Source organism: Geotrypetes seraphini, chromosome 5, assembly GCF_902459505.1.
Source record: "Geotrypetes seraphini chromosome 5, aGeoSer1.1, whole genome shotgun sequence".
In the NCBI taxonomy this organism is placed as follows: Eukaryota; Metazoa; Chordata; class Amphibia; order Gymnophiona; family Dermophiidae; genus Geotrypetes; species Geotrypetes seraphini.
The window spans coordinates 185,471,446-185,486,572 of NC_047088.1; the positions used below are offsets into that span (position 1 = coordinate 185,471,446).

Below are 15,127 nucleotides of genomic sequence, written 5' to 3' on the forward strand. Positions count from 1 at the left end.
ACCACTGAACATGTAATACAAGTTTTAAAAAGGGAAAGTGTGAATTTACTTTCCCTTTTTTAAAATTAACTCAGGGAACATAATGGAATATACTATTATACCTGCTGTTAGGCACACACAGATCTGATGCTTTATGTACTTATGTGTCATAGATATAGCATCAGTTCTCCAAGATAAAACAAACATCTACTTTCCTTTTGAAAACTGCTAGAGAAAAAGAGAAAAAAGAACCTACAAACACTTGTCTGGCAAAGCAATGCTTGCTGTTTTAAAAATGGAAAGCTATATGTTATTGCTGCATTTCTCAGCCTAATCCTAATCCAAGAATTGTCTCGAAGAAAATGCAGATAAAAGCATGTGCATTGTGGAATTGTGTACATATTCCTATCTGCATGCAAGGTGAGAAATGTTCAAAAAGCACTAATACCACAGATAATGTCCTGTCTAAATTAGATTGTAAGCTCTTCTGAGCAGGGGCTGTCTATTGTATGTTAAAATGTACAGCGCTGCATACGCCTTTCAGCGCTAAAGAAATAATAAATAGTAGTAGTAGGGTTTTTGAAGACCGTTCGAAACCCTTCATCTTCTTTGCTGTAAGTACTTTGTGGTTGATTCTGAGGTATGTTTTCGATCACTACAGAAATATATCATTTCTTTTCAGCTTCAATTTCTTCACGGATTTGTGGGTCATTAGTTTCTGGGATATGTTGATATTTAACTGAATCCATTCTTACTTCACCTGCGCAACAACGGATCCTGTGCCACTGGCTGCTCCAGAACCCCAAAGCATGATAGATCCACCCCAGTGCTTAATTGTTTCCAAGGTATTGTTTTCTTCAAATGCTTTACTCTTTTTTCTCCAAATGTATCTTTGTGTGCTTGTAGCTGATCAGTTCTGTTTTCATATCATTCATTTATAGAATTTTGTTCAAAAGGTTTCAAGCTCATCAAGATTTCCTTTTGCATGCTTCAGATGATGACTTTTGTGATGAGGTCATAAAAGAAATGTCATTCTGACCACTCCTCCATGCAGATCACTGCTGTGTAAACAATGATACACTGACCACACCTACTCCAACATCAGCTAAACTTTGCAGCAGGTTGATGATCACAGTGATTGTCAATTCAGGGCTAGATTCTCAAAAATTTGCATTAAAAACAGATGGGTCGCTGTCGCAGCTTTTATTGTAGCGATTTAAAAAAAGCGAGTCATTCTTCAAAAAATGCTCATGCAAATGAGGCTGTTAGAGAGTAGCGAAGGTTCATAAAATTTGCAGTGCCCATTGCTGATGATAGTGATGGGCACATGCGCAGAATAAATACAAAAAATAAAATAAAAACAAAACAACAAATCAAGCCATTGACATCAAGCAATCTCCCACCCGACAACCTCCCCCCCAACAGCGGGAGAGATGCCTACTCCCGCTGCCAACATCAAGCAACCCCCATCTGACACTCCCTTCCCTCCCCCCCAGCAGTGGAAAAGATGCCCACTCTCCCGCCAACACGCAACCCCCCTCTCCCCGACATGCCCGTGTTCCTACAATGACCCCGCCCCTCTCCCTTACCTTGCTTTTGATGGCTGGCCAGAGGGATCCCCTCTGGCCAGCAGACCCGCATCTTCAAAATGACAGGCCTTCCCATCCCCAGTGCATCCTGGGATGCACTGGGGAGGAGCCTACAGCTCTGACTGGCTGAGATGGGGGTAGCAGTGGGTGATTGTGTGATGCAGCAGAAGAGAGTGGGCATCTCTCCTGCCGATCTTCAATTTGTTTTGTTTTTTTATTTTAATTTGCGTGGGGGGGGTCTGAGTTGTCAAACCATACTTTTCTGTCAGTGCCTGAGCCATTCAGTGCTCAGGCACTGCTCAGAAAGTAAGACCAGTCTGCAAATTTTGACTATAAATGTGGCACGAGGTTAGAGAATCACTCAACGATTATAGAGAATCGCTCATAGTGATCATTTTAATATTAATGATATTGTACTACATTTGTGTGGCAGTATCAGAGACTGCTAGAAAACTCGGAAAAGACCTCGGTAAACCAGTCTGATAATCTGCCGCTAAAATACATGCATGCTAAACGGGCTGGAACTGGTTTAGCAAGCACATTAAAAGCAGATTTTAGTTTTGAGAATCTGCCCCTCAGTGTTGTAAATATGAATAGTTTCTGGCCAGCTCTATTAGAAATTTCTCTCGGTCCAATAACTCCATATAACAATAGATTACTTCTCATCGTGTCGGGAGTTGCCATACAGTTTATTTTGAGAAATTGGGATAATAAATTTCTCTTGGACTCCAACAGTTTTATGTTTCTGATAGTTCAACTTGCTAACTGGAAGCATTTAGACATTTTTTTTGTAACCTTCCTCTGCTTTATAAAAGTAAATTATCTTCATTTACATATGTTCAGACAGCTGCTTAGAGAATCCCTCAGTTGCTGAAACTATATACAACAATCACAATTTGAGAAGTTAGAAAGATCAGAGCATTCAACCATAGAAGTGCCCGTCAGGCTACATGAAGACTTCCCCCCTTATTTTTTTCAAGCAGTACACGAAGGCTATTTGAATAGTAATGAGATTGCCTATGTTTTTCTTTCCAAGAAGTAGATATGGCAACGCTGTGCTGGTTCTTGTAAAGCTCATACACTGACATTTCTGAATCTGAAGTTGGACTACTGTAGTTTTCTTGGTTGGGTCATAGCAAGAGTCACAGCAAGAGTTGGGTCAAACAACTTTGTATGTTTCATCATGGCAGAAAAGGAAGACGTGACTTTGAGAGTATGCAGGATGGCTAATCGTTTCACCACTATATGCTTGCTGTAACATTTCAAGAGTTTCATTACTGCTCTTTCCCAGTTTAACACAAAATTCAATCACACACCTCTGGTATACTTTCACAGGCACATCTTCCCCTTTCCCATTTACCTCCTTTTATTTTTATTTTCTCTCTCGATGTATTTACAAACTTTCCTTCCCCTATTCACCCTCTCGTCTCATGTATGTCAATGCATAAATGTTCCCCTTTTTCGTTTTTAGCCACAGATATGATTTTACTTTATCTCATTTAAGACTTTCTATTTTTATAATTTTATTTTATTGTTAACCGTTTTTTGCTTGATAAAACGGTATATCAAAAATAAAGACTTTCTATTTTTATAATTTTATTTTATTGTTAACCGTTTTTTGCTTGATAAAATGGTATATCAAAAATAAAGAAACTTGAACTTGAACTCATCTGCCATGATAAAATGAACAAAGTTATTCCTCTTGCTGTGACCCAACAATGGAAGCATTCAGTTGCAAACTTAGTTTTAAAGAAATTAGATGTAGATCCATTAAAACTTGAGCACCCTAGGCCAATATCTAATTTGCGGAAAGAGTGGTTGCAAAACAATTGGTGGAGTTTGTATCTGAAAATATGATGTTACATTCAAGATAGTCAGCATTTAGAAAGGGGCAGAGTACAGAGACAATAATAGAATTAATAAGTGAACTTAGGGGTGGATTGGATAAAGAAGAGGTGGTTCTAGTAGCATCCCTCAATATAATACAATGGACCCAACACTTACTTGTGGAACTATGCAACTTGGATACTCAAGGTGCAATACTAGCCTGCGGATAAGCACGGCGGAGTGGGCTGCAATGCTGCGCATCCTAAAGCCAAAGGCTGGGGCACCTGGGACCAGCACTTTATACTTCATCCTAGCAACAAGAGGGCGCCAAAGATCCGCTACTGCCTGCTCATAAACTGCCTCATAAACCAACCACAATAAACTGGCCCCGCTCCTCAGCCAACTGTTCACGAGGGTCATTGCTACATTTTAAAAAGGGCTTAAAAGTCTATTTGTTTCATCTGGCCTATGGGACTGAATTGGATGCACATTGCTGTTTCCCCAGTACTACGCAATTTATAGAAAGCATTGCACTGATTATATTGATTATATTGTCTTTTTAATGGTAAATTTTAAGGCAATGACTTTACACCTTGATTCTATTGAATTTGTACTGACTACTATTACTTGTAAGACTATTAGTTACTACTGTTTTTTATGATAAACTTTATAAAATGAGCTAGATATGGCTGGGTGGCTTTCGGGAAGGGCTTTCATCTTTCTTAACATGGAGTTCTTTTCTAAAGTTTGAAATTATATTTCATATATTGTAAACTGCTTAAATTTGCTACATAGTGATCTAGCAGTATATTAAATCAATAAAAACCTGAAAACCATAATGTGCAGCTTCAAAAGGGGTGTGGCCATGGGAAAGGTATGGGTAGATCAGGGGTGTCACAGTAATTAGGCACAATGTTCTAGGATACCCGCATTTGAGCGCAAACATATACACCAGCCTTAGGTCCTCTTCTATCAAACTGTGTTAGCAGTTTTTAGTGCGGGGAGCCGCACTGAATGGACTGCGTTGCTCCCTACTTTCATTGAGTTCCTATGAGCGTCGGGAGCAGCGCAGGCCATTCAGCGCGGCTCTCTGCGCTAAAAACTGCTAGCACAGTTTGACAGAAGAGGGCCTTAGTCAGGCATTAATGGTTGCGCCCAAAGTAAGGTATAAAATGTGCATTCAGCTAGTATTCTGTAAAGCTCATTCCATGCAGCGCCCCCTTTACAGAATACTAGCTTAGCGCGGATCATCCCAGCACCTAACTTTGGTCGCCACTTATTGAATTTACCTCTAAATATATGTACAGTGGTACCTCGGAATCCGAATTCCCCAAAACTCGAACAACTTGGAATCCAAACTTTTTTTTAAATTAATTTTTGCCCCAGAATCCAAACGCTGCTTTGGAATCCAAACGTACGGGAACTGCAAGCGTTGCTCAGCCCAAAGCTTCCCCTCTGACGCAGCTTCCTGTTGCCGCCTGGGAAGGAAGCTTTGGGCTGAGCAACGCTTGCAGTTGCCTTTGCCGATCTTGCTGTCTATGCCGGTGGGTGCCCGATCTTGCTGTCTATGCCGGTGGGTGCCCGATCTTGCTGTCTATGCTGGTGGGGGGCCCAATCTTGCTGTCTATGTTGGTGGGGGGCCCAATCTTGCTGTCTATGCTGGTGGGGGGCCCGATCTTGCTGTTGGGTCTTTTTCTTTATTTCCAATGGCACAGATGTGCGTGCGTTACACATGCACAATATCTGCCCCATTTTTTTAAAAAAGCAAGGCGCCCCCCCCCCCCCCTCCAAATGACGGTCTCCCTGGGATACAGATGGAGGAGCTTAAAGCCCAGATCTTAAGTGTCCAAGTCAATCAGGGTCTTAGGCCCCTTTCCATGCATCCCAGGATGCACTGGAAAGGGAAAGGTCTGCCATTTTGGAATGGCGGGCCTGTGAGCAGGAGGGACTTAGCATCCCTCCTGCTGTCTACTTCTTAAAAAGATATGTGGGTGGTTTGGGGAGTGTGGGGGGGCCAGGGAGGCATCCAGTGGTAGGAAGGAATGGACATCCCTCCTGTTGATTTTATTTTTAGGAAAGGGAGTGGGAAAGAGGATGGGTTGGTTCATGGGGAGGGGGGGTCCTGGCAAGGGGGTGTGTGGTTTGGGACAGGGGTTGGTGGCAGCAGGAAGGGCATCCCTCCTGCTGATTTTTCTGAAAGAAGGGGGGGAGTTAAGCTCAGCGCAGGGGATTTTCTTGGTGGCAGGAGGGACTGAGCATCCCTCCTACCTCTATTTTGGTTCTGGTGGGGGTTGTCAGGGGGCTGGCATGGCATATGTTTTTTATAGGACATACACACATACATCTGTGCCCATAGAAAAAAAAACAAGCAGACCTGCCTGTTTTTTTGGGTCAGTAGTACCAGTCCGATTATGGCATGCAATATTAGGCCATTGATTGGATGGCTTGTTTTAATATTAATGACCTAATTTGCATGCCAGAATCAGAAAATGTACGACCACATGGAAAACTATGCGGTGAGCCGTTTTCAGCATTGGGTTGGCAAACTGGTTTAGTGATTATCAGTACAAGATCGGACAGTTTTGTGCATCTAGACCTAAGTCTTTGAAAATCCTCTTGGACAGCATGAAAAATTCCTTGTATAGGAGGGAGACAGAAAGGATGATCAGGTCCAGTGCACCTTCCTACTTACCTCAGTGGAATCGCTGATGTCCACAGGCTGAAAGTTCTTATAGGGAAATTCTATAACGCTGAACGAAGCTGAGGATTTGAGAGAATATGAACGATTCTGGTTTTCGCTCTGTGTCAAATATAATAAAAAAATATCACTTTACTACTAAAGCTTAAAAATACACAATCTTTCTTAAAATGGAGACAGACCTGTAAAGGAGGAAGCAATGGCCACTGTGCATACTCACATTCATGAATGTCTGAGTCCAGAGTCGTGACCTTACATATAGGATTGCCCGTTTCCCCCTGTCCAGCCGCCCAACCTGACAGGTTATTTTCAAACACTCAGCCATTCCACAGCCCTGGAAGCAAAAAGAAAATCTCAGCTATACAAAACTGACTTAGTTTACATCATATATTAAGAGTAAAATTTGTTAGCAAAAGGTTCTAGCTATCTAAAGACCCTCATTGTTATGATTCCAGTAGGATTGTATCTTATCAATCATACTGCCTAAGTCGCAATTTCTCAAACCTATCCTGGAGACCCCACAGGATATCCACAATGAATATGGATATGAACTGCATTTGCAGAAGTAGAGTCTCCATTGCACACAACTTGTCTCCTGCAACCACCATCACAGACTGTGATGAGCCAGGTTCATGACAGGTAAGTTGTCCTCCAACTCCTGTGAATGTAGGGATCATCTGGAGAGCAAATCAAACTGTAGAGGCCTCATGTGAGCTCTGGCCCACTTCACCACCTCCAGAGATGTGGCCACTTAGCCTAGAGCCTGCAAATACTCTCTGGCCTGAGGATTCCGTGACCTCAGCAAGGACCTCACCTGCAGCTTCTGGATTCTGGCTAGCGGCAGAAACACCCGGCTTATCCTGATGTCAAAAAGCATTCCCAGGTAGGTATTCAAGAGTTTGAGATGGATGAATCTGACTTTTGGTGAGAATGACTGCAGAACTGGTGCCATTCTGTTTGTGGGCCTGATGCTTTCTGGTATAACTTCACTCAAATAATAATAATAATAATAATTTTATTCTTATATACCGCCATACCCAACGAGTTCTAGGTGGTTTACATCAATTAGGTTAGGATCCGCATTGACATACAGATTTACAACAATATATCAGGTTTACAACATAATTAGCCGAGTTTGGCAGATGAAGAAGGAGGAGAGTAGAAGAGAGGGGGGAAAGAAGTGATCAAGAAGGAGGAGCTGAGCCGGGCAAATGAGCCAGTCATCCAGATAAGAGTGCATCAAAATACCTTCCTTCTTCAGAGCCATTGCCACCACCACCATCACCTTGGAAAAAGTATGGGGAGCTGTAGTGAGGTCAAAAGTGAGTGCACAAAACAGCAAAGCAAAGGAATCCTAAAACAGCAAAGCAAAGGAATCTCTGATGAGCCTGATAAATGGGAATATGAAGGTAGGCCTCCATCAGATCTAGGGATGTGAGAAATTCTCCAGGTTGAACCACCACAATAATGGACTGTACTGTCTCCATGTAGAAGGAAGGAACCCACAGTACTCAATTTACTCCTTTCAAGTCCAGAATAGACTGAAGAAGCCTTCCCTTTAGGGGACCACAAAATAGATGGAATACCATACCAATCCTCACTCTCCCTGAGGAACCTGGACCACCACTCTCAAAGCTAATAGCCTCTGAAGAGTTTCTCAGACCGCCCTGGTCTAGCGAGCCTGACAGGGAAATTCCACAAAGACATCTGCCAAGGGGCAGGCAAACTCCAGAGCATAGCCATCCCGAACCACTTTGAGTACCCACTGGCCTGTGATAATCTGGGTACACTCTTGATAGAAGTTTCTTAATCTGGCACCTACAGAAATCAGAAGGCAGACCCCGACACCTTCATTGGGAAGCCCAACCTGAGGCAGCCGCAGAGGAGCCAAAATCTTGACCTCCTGGGCATCCCCCCTGAAAGGATTGAATTCTCTGAAAGAATCTATTACGCTGGGGGCCGCCCCCTTTACCCAGCCTTTACCTTCTAAACTCATGAAACCTACCTCTACCAGATGCACTCCTGACAGAAGAACAAGGCCTATCTTCTGGAAGATGAGGGACCTTAGTTTCACCCAGACCCTTGACTAGCTTAACAAGCTTCTCCCCAAATGGAAGAGAACCTTTAAACGGAAATTTACTAAGCTTAAACTTAGAGGTTGCATGCACTGACCAGCCCCGAAGTCACAATGTCCAATGGACAGCCAAACTAAGAGTCATAGACTTAGAAGAAGCACAAGCAGGTCATAAAGGGCATCTAACAGAAAGGAGGAGCCCATCTCAACCTTAGCCACTTCCTGGTTAACCAGATCCCAATCATCTAGCCTCATCGAGTCTCTATCTAGCACATGTTCTGCCCAGAGGTAACAGGGCCTTAGCAAGTAAACCTCCATAAATGGCTGCCTACACCACTAGTTATGTCACATCAAAGCTCTGTTTCAATAATGCCTCCATCCGGTGGTCTTGAGCATCTCTCAGAGCCATGCTACCATTCACTGGAATGGTATTCTTCTTAGTAATGGCAGAGACAACTGTATCCACCTTAGACGGCTTCAAGGGCTCTTTTTCCTGGTCAGGAATAGGGTACAGATGAACCATGGGCAATACGGAATGAAGCATCCAGAACATTCCAATGCATCTGAATGATGTCCCAAATGTCCTGGTGCATAGGGAAGAACAAGAAAAACTTCTGGATTCCTTTCAAAAGGGGGTCAGCCATACAGGCAGCCTCTTTGGGTGTGTCCTTGGGTGCCTCCTCAAACTTCAAGATAGAAGAAACATGTGCATGCCTGCTCCTGTACTTCCTCCGGATGAAAGATCCTCACTAGTGAAGTATCTTCCCCAGGAGGAATCTTCCATGTATTCTTCCTCCTGAGCGGGAAAAACGTGACTAAAAAGATTCAGATTCTCAACCATCCAATTGCTATCTGCCTCAGCCTCCACATCAAGGAGATCTTCCTCCTCAGTCCATGCACCTCCATCCCTGAGGCAAAAAGGGTGAGGTCTCCCACAGTCCTCCCTCCGAGGACTGAGTAGCAGGCTCACCGGCCTTCTTCAGGCAAAAGGCCTTATATATGGCAAGGACAAAATCAGAGGGAAAATCTACCCCTGAAGCACCTGGCAGCATCAGACCACTCTCAGGCAGGGAGCAAGAATTTATCAGATCCAAACACAGTACAGTCTCAGAGTAGAGAATGACATGGGGAAAAAATTTGTCCATGTCAACACCCTGTCCCCGCAACCACTGACCCTGCAACAACTGTCCCGCAACGCCCTGTCCCCCCAACCACTGCCCTATCCCCGCGACTACTATCCCCGCAGCATCCATACAAGCCTCAGTACTGCAATATTTAGCTTATTCCTTCCTTATAAATCAAAGTTCTGGCTGCTGAACTAGAAAGAGATGTTCAGTTGGCAGGGCTTTGTTTATAATTTTTTATAAACACAACTAATACTTTATCCTACTTTATCCTAAAGCAAAAAAAAAAGAATATAAATAAATATAATTTTTTTTTCTACCTTTGTTGTCTGGTTTCTGCTTCCCTCATCTCAATCAATTCCTTCCATCCACTGTCTGTCTTCTCTCTGCGTCTTCCATTTGCTCTGTTACTGTGCCGCTCCCTTCACCCCCCTAATTGGTCTGGCACCCATCTTCATTTTTCCACTCCCTCATAGTCTGGCATCTCTGTCTTCTTCCCTTCCAGCATCTTCTCCCCACTCTCTCTTCCCCATTCCCTTCAGCATCTTCTCCCCACTCTCTCTTCCCCATTTCCCTTCAGCATCTTCTCCCCACTCTCTCTTCCCCATTTCCATTCAGCATGTTCTCCCCACTCTCTTTTCCCCATTTCCCTTCAGTCTCTTCTCCCCACTCTCTATTCCCCATTTCCCTTCAGTGTCTTCTCCCCACTCTCTCTTCCCCATTTCCCTTCAGTGTCTTCTCCCAATCTCAATCCCCCATTTCCCTTCAGCGTCTTCTGCCCACTCTGTCTTCCCCATTTCCCTTCAGTGTCTTCTCCCCCTTGTCCTTTCAACGTCTTCTCCCCACTCAGTCTTCCCCATGTCCTTTCAGCGTCTTCTCTCCACTCTGTCTTCCCCATTTCCCTTCAGCGTATTTTCTCCACTATCTGTTCCCCATTTCCTTTCAGCGTCTATTCCTTTCCACCCCCCCTTCAGCATCTGCTCCTTTCCTCCACCACCCTTCTCTCTTGCCATCTCACTGCCCTTCGGCACCCCTCGTGCAGCCCCCTCCCTTCTTCCTACCTACCCGAATCTATCTATCTATCTTCCTCCCTCCCCTTTACCTTTGCAGCACATTTTGAGTAACTTCTTCAAAGCCTTCAGAGCCTGCAAGCAGTAGTGTGCTTGTGTGGGCGGAAGCTTCTCTTCTGACGCTAGCTGCGGGTAACAGCCACTGTGTCATTCTCTATCTCAGACACAGAAGCGGAATTCAAAATGGCGGTGCTTCGTGCAGAAATTGGAGCTGCCACCAAAATGTGTGGTCCCTCAGCATGCCTGCCTGCCAACTCACTACCCGAGGAAGTTGATGGGAACATCGGCCCCAATCCTGATGACACTGCTTGGAGGGTTGGCGGGTCCTGGCCAGTACAGAAGGAGCAATGTCCGGTGTTATCTACAGGCTGATGCTGATACATGGCATAGCACTTCTGATGCTGTATACTCATCCTCACAAAACAGAAGACTTTGCCTTATAGTGAATAACATACGACAGAGAAGACAAGAGAGATGTCCTAATAACCAAAATTTATTGAAATGATTTAAAATCGTAACGTCCCAACAAGGATCCAAGTTTTGGCATAAGGCCATGCCTTCATCAGGGGACAGTGAGTGTTGCTAAAATGACAAGAGAAGTGTGTCCTGAGAAGCATAGGCACCAGCAAAGACAAAGCCAACCCCGGCACACTGCAAGGAATAAGTTGCACACAGCCTCTCTTTCTCTCTGGCTCAGCTGCAAATTGTGTAAGTCCTTGCACTTAATTTATTTAATTTAACTTACTTCTTTTTTTTCAAAATAGTGCTTGAATTAGGGCAGACTCCTCTGGCACTCAAGGCTGACTGTCTGCTATCAGGCAGAGAAATACAGCCGAGGTCTTCAAACTTTCAATTTAATTTAATTTGAACCCCAAAGACAGGGAACCAGGAGGGGGAGGGACCCGGCCACCAAGTGCGATACCCTCAGGGTGAAAGAGACCCCTGTGGGTCTCATCCCTAGTCTAGCAGCCAGGACCAAATTAAATTAGAAGAGAGGTTTACTTTTCCTTTTCTCCTGAACTATTACCGGAAAAAAAAACACAAAAGGCCTACAGGGATAGACTACACATTGCTACCATCTGCTAAGACTGAGAACAGACTGACTTCCAGGGGACTGCACAGCCCACTTATAGCTTATGTTGAAGCTCAGAAGGTCTCAGTCTCCATCTGCTGGTAGGAGTGCATAATACCCAACTGTGCCGGTTTTGAGGGATGCTATGGAATGTGCCTTTGGACCAAGAATTGCAGGTAGACTTACTAAGGTTTGTGCATTGCCTTCGGTGGCAGCCACATCTCGTCGATTAATGTTGTGGCGATTCCGGTCGTTGAATTGAAGAGTTTCATTTGCTTCTTCTGCCTGGGGAGTTGACATCTAGGTACATTAAGAAAAGCTCTATCAGTACCAATAATGAATTCACAATTTACCCACATTAAAATGAAAATTCATCATATACATCTATATCAGTACAACAATCCACGTGTCGATCCTTATAGTTGAACTCCAAGATTCAAATTGGCAAGTCTAAGATCCTCTGGAAGCATTGGCTGCAGGCAGGTATACGTACTTTAGATAATGTGTTATCAAATGAGAAAACGCTTGATTTTTCACAACTGCAACAATCATTCGGTATTACAAAGTCTCAAGCATATAAGTAATTGCAGTTGAAGCAGGCCATTCATAAGGGGTTCCCTGATTGGCGAAATTTAAATAATCAGTATAGCTTGCTGGGCCTATGCTTCTAGACAGATTTGCTAGGGCATCAGGCTGCCTAAAACTAGTCTAAAAGATATTTGGAGCATTGAGATAAAGCAGCAGATTTCTGTCAATCAATGACGACGGATTTGGTCTTGGAGGTTGAGATGTACAGTAGAGAATGACACGGTGGTTGTTATCCCCGGCTAGCCGTGAGTAGCCGCGGGTAACCCGCCGAAACGGGGAAGAAAAAATAGTGGTCTCTGTGGGACAAAGCCATTCACCGCCTCGTGGAGCGATGAATGGTCTTGTCTCTTCAGTGAGGCAATCACGGTTCGCGCGGTCCATCAGCCCCACCTGCCCGATCGCAGCGTTCCGCCATTTCCCTCCCGTCACCTCACCTTATATGCAGAATTTGCCGGCTTTCTTTTTCGCCCAGGCACACGCGCGGCTGCTGTAGTTGATCAATCTTCTCCTCTACTGCAACTTCCTGTTTCCGGTTGTGTCAGAGGAGAAGATTGAACAACAAAGCAGCCGCGCATGCGCGGCTCTTTGAAAGCGTGCGGCTGGGCGAAAAAGAAAGCCGGCAAACTTGGCATCTAAGGTGAGGTGGAGGGAGATGCCGGAACGCTGCATTTGGGCGGGAGGGGGCTGCTGGGCCACGCAATCGCGCGTTTCCCCGGCTCACATTAGGAAGGAGGGAGTGAAAGGGAAAGAGATTCTGGGCCAAGGGGATGAAGAGGGAGAGAAAGAAACCCACAGCAGGAAAGAAAGGGGAGGACAGGCAGGTGAGCCAGATGCTGGAAGCAGGGGGGGGGGGGAAGAAAGAGGGAAAAATGCTAGATAGGGTTGAAGAGAAGAGACACATTGGTGTGGAAGAGGAAGAGAGGGGAAATCTGGACACAGGAAGGTAACAGAAACAGGGGAAATTATGTGCATGGGGGCATAGGTACAGAGACATAAAGGGGACATACATGCCATGGAGATGGTATAAGGACACGGGGGGGAGGGCAATGACAGATACATAGGGGAGATATTAGAAATGGGGAAAATAGGAACACAGAAGTGAGATTGTTTGGGACTGAGCTCGCAGGCTCCAGTGGCTTGCACAAATTACATTGTAACGTACCACAAAAGTAATAGGGAGGGAGGAAGGTAGATAGATAGGCTACACGAGAGGAGCTGAAGGGTGGTAGAAAGGAACAGATGGTGAAGAAGGGAGGGAAGTATGGTGGTAGAAAGGAATAGAACAGACATTAAAGGAGGGTGGAGAGGAACAGACCCTGAAGGGAACTGTGGAAGACAGAGTGGGGAGAAGACGCTGGAAGGAAAGAAGAGAGATGCCAGACTATGGGGGAATGGAGGGAAGAAGATGGGTGCCAGACCAATTTTTTTTTTTGGGGGGGTGAAGGGAGACGCAAATGGAAGACGCAGAAAGAAGACACACAGTGGATGGAAGGAATTGAATGAGAAGATGAGGAAAGCAGAAACCAGACAACAGAGGTAGAAAAAAAATTATATTTCTTTTCTTTTTCTTTTTTTTTTTTTTGCTTTAGGATAAAGTAGTATATTAGTTGTGTTGATAAAAATTTATAAACAAAGCCCTGCCAGCTGAACAACTCTTTCTCTAGTTCAGCAGCCAGAACTTTGATTTATAAGGAAGGCATAAGCTAAATATTGCAGTAATGAGGCTTATATGGGTCCTGTGGGGACGGTGACGGGGCAGTGAATGGGATGGCAGTGATGGTGACGGGGCGGTGAAGGGGATGGCGGTGATGGTGAGGTGAAGGGAATGGCGGTGATGGGGCAGTGAAGGAGATAGTGGGACGGGGATGGAGCAGTGACGGGGACAAACTTGTTTTTTTCTTTTACATAGAGTTTTTTGGACCCCAGTTCGGTTGCAGAAGTTAGACAGTTCAAAATCTAATAGATGCTGGCACTGTCATCTTGAAATAGGGACACTGGATCATTTGCTGTTTTATTGTCCTTTGATACTCATCTTTTGGAAATCAATATGGGGACAAATTAATTTGATTTTGGAGTCTTCGATTCCGTTATCTTATGAGGTGGCGATCTGTGGTACATTGTTGTCACCTAAACCTCCATTAGATAGATATAAAAGTAGACTATTTGCCATAATGACTGGGATAGACAGGCAAATGGTTACTAAAAACTGGAAAAATTGGGATAGACTTAATTTCTCCTTTTGGTGGAATTCTTTATGTTTATGCTATAAATATGAAAAAATGAATGCAGAAATTTTGTGTAATAATAAGATATTTAAATTAACATGAGGTCCATTGACAAATTTTGTTAACACTGATTAGCTGGATTATCCTATTCGATTTGCACATCCAGGGAGAGTGGGTGGGAGGGAGGGGGGTATTATATATTTTATTGTATTAATTGACCAAATGGATTCTTGAATAGGGTGGGATAGTATTCTTTGAGCGATTGTAAGTGCTGTCTTGAAGTCAATTGTATATATAATTCAATGCATTGTTTTCGTATGGAAAATTAATAAAGATTTATTTAAAAAAAAAACCTATGAAGATTCAGGAATGCAGAAGAGAAAAATTGGACCTCTCAAGCCTGAGACCTCAAAATTTTTAAAAGTAATGTATATTCCATTTGTAGCCCCAAGAGATTTGAAGTGGATTATAATACATGAAATACAACAAAATAATACATACTTCATGACAGTGGCATAGTGAGAGAGGTTGGTGCCCGGGGTGGTGGTACCTGACATCACCACGCCGTGCCCCCCCAACACTCTTCCCCACCACTTGAGCGCCCCCCCAGCCTCTTGACATGTTTGGCAATGCAAGCAGCATTTTCCACCTGCTGCTCACGCCAGCCATGGCTTCCTTTTGATGTCACTTCCTGGTCCTACGACCAGGAAGTGATGTCAGAAGAGAGCTGAGGACAGCACAAGCAGGAAGTGGAAGATGCTGCTCGCATCAGCAAACATTTAAAGAGCTCCAGGGACGGGGGTGGCAAAGAAGAAACGAGGCATTGGTGCCTCCAGCAAAGACAGCACTTGGGGGCGGCCCCCCACCCTTTACTAAGCCAC

General features: G+C 44.3%; 1 protein-coding gene across 1 annotated transcript in view; it reads right to left on the bottom strand.

Annotated features, from left to right (window-relative positions):
• ITGAV (integrin subunit alpha V) overlaps positions 1 to 15,127 on the bottom strand; it is a 165,261-nt gene that overhangs the window by 10,568 nt on the left and 139,566 nt on the right. Inside the window, exons 26-28 of the mRNA XM_033945921.1 lie at positions 11,620 to 11,733; positions 6,314 to 6,427; positions 6,088 to 6,195 (exon numbers count right to left, since the gene is read on the bottom strand). Of these exons, the coding sequence (XP_033801812.1) occupies positions 6,088 to 6,195; positions 6,314 to 6,427; positions 11,620 to 11,733 (336 nt within the window). The remainder of the gene's footprint in view (positions 1 to 6,087; positions 6,196 to 6,313; positions 6,428 to 11,619; positions 11,734 to 15,127) is intronic.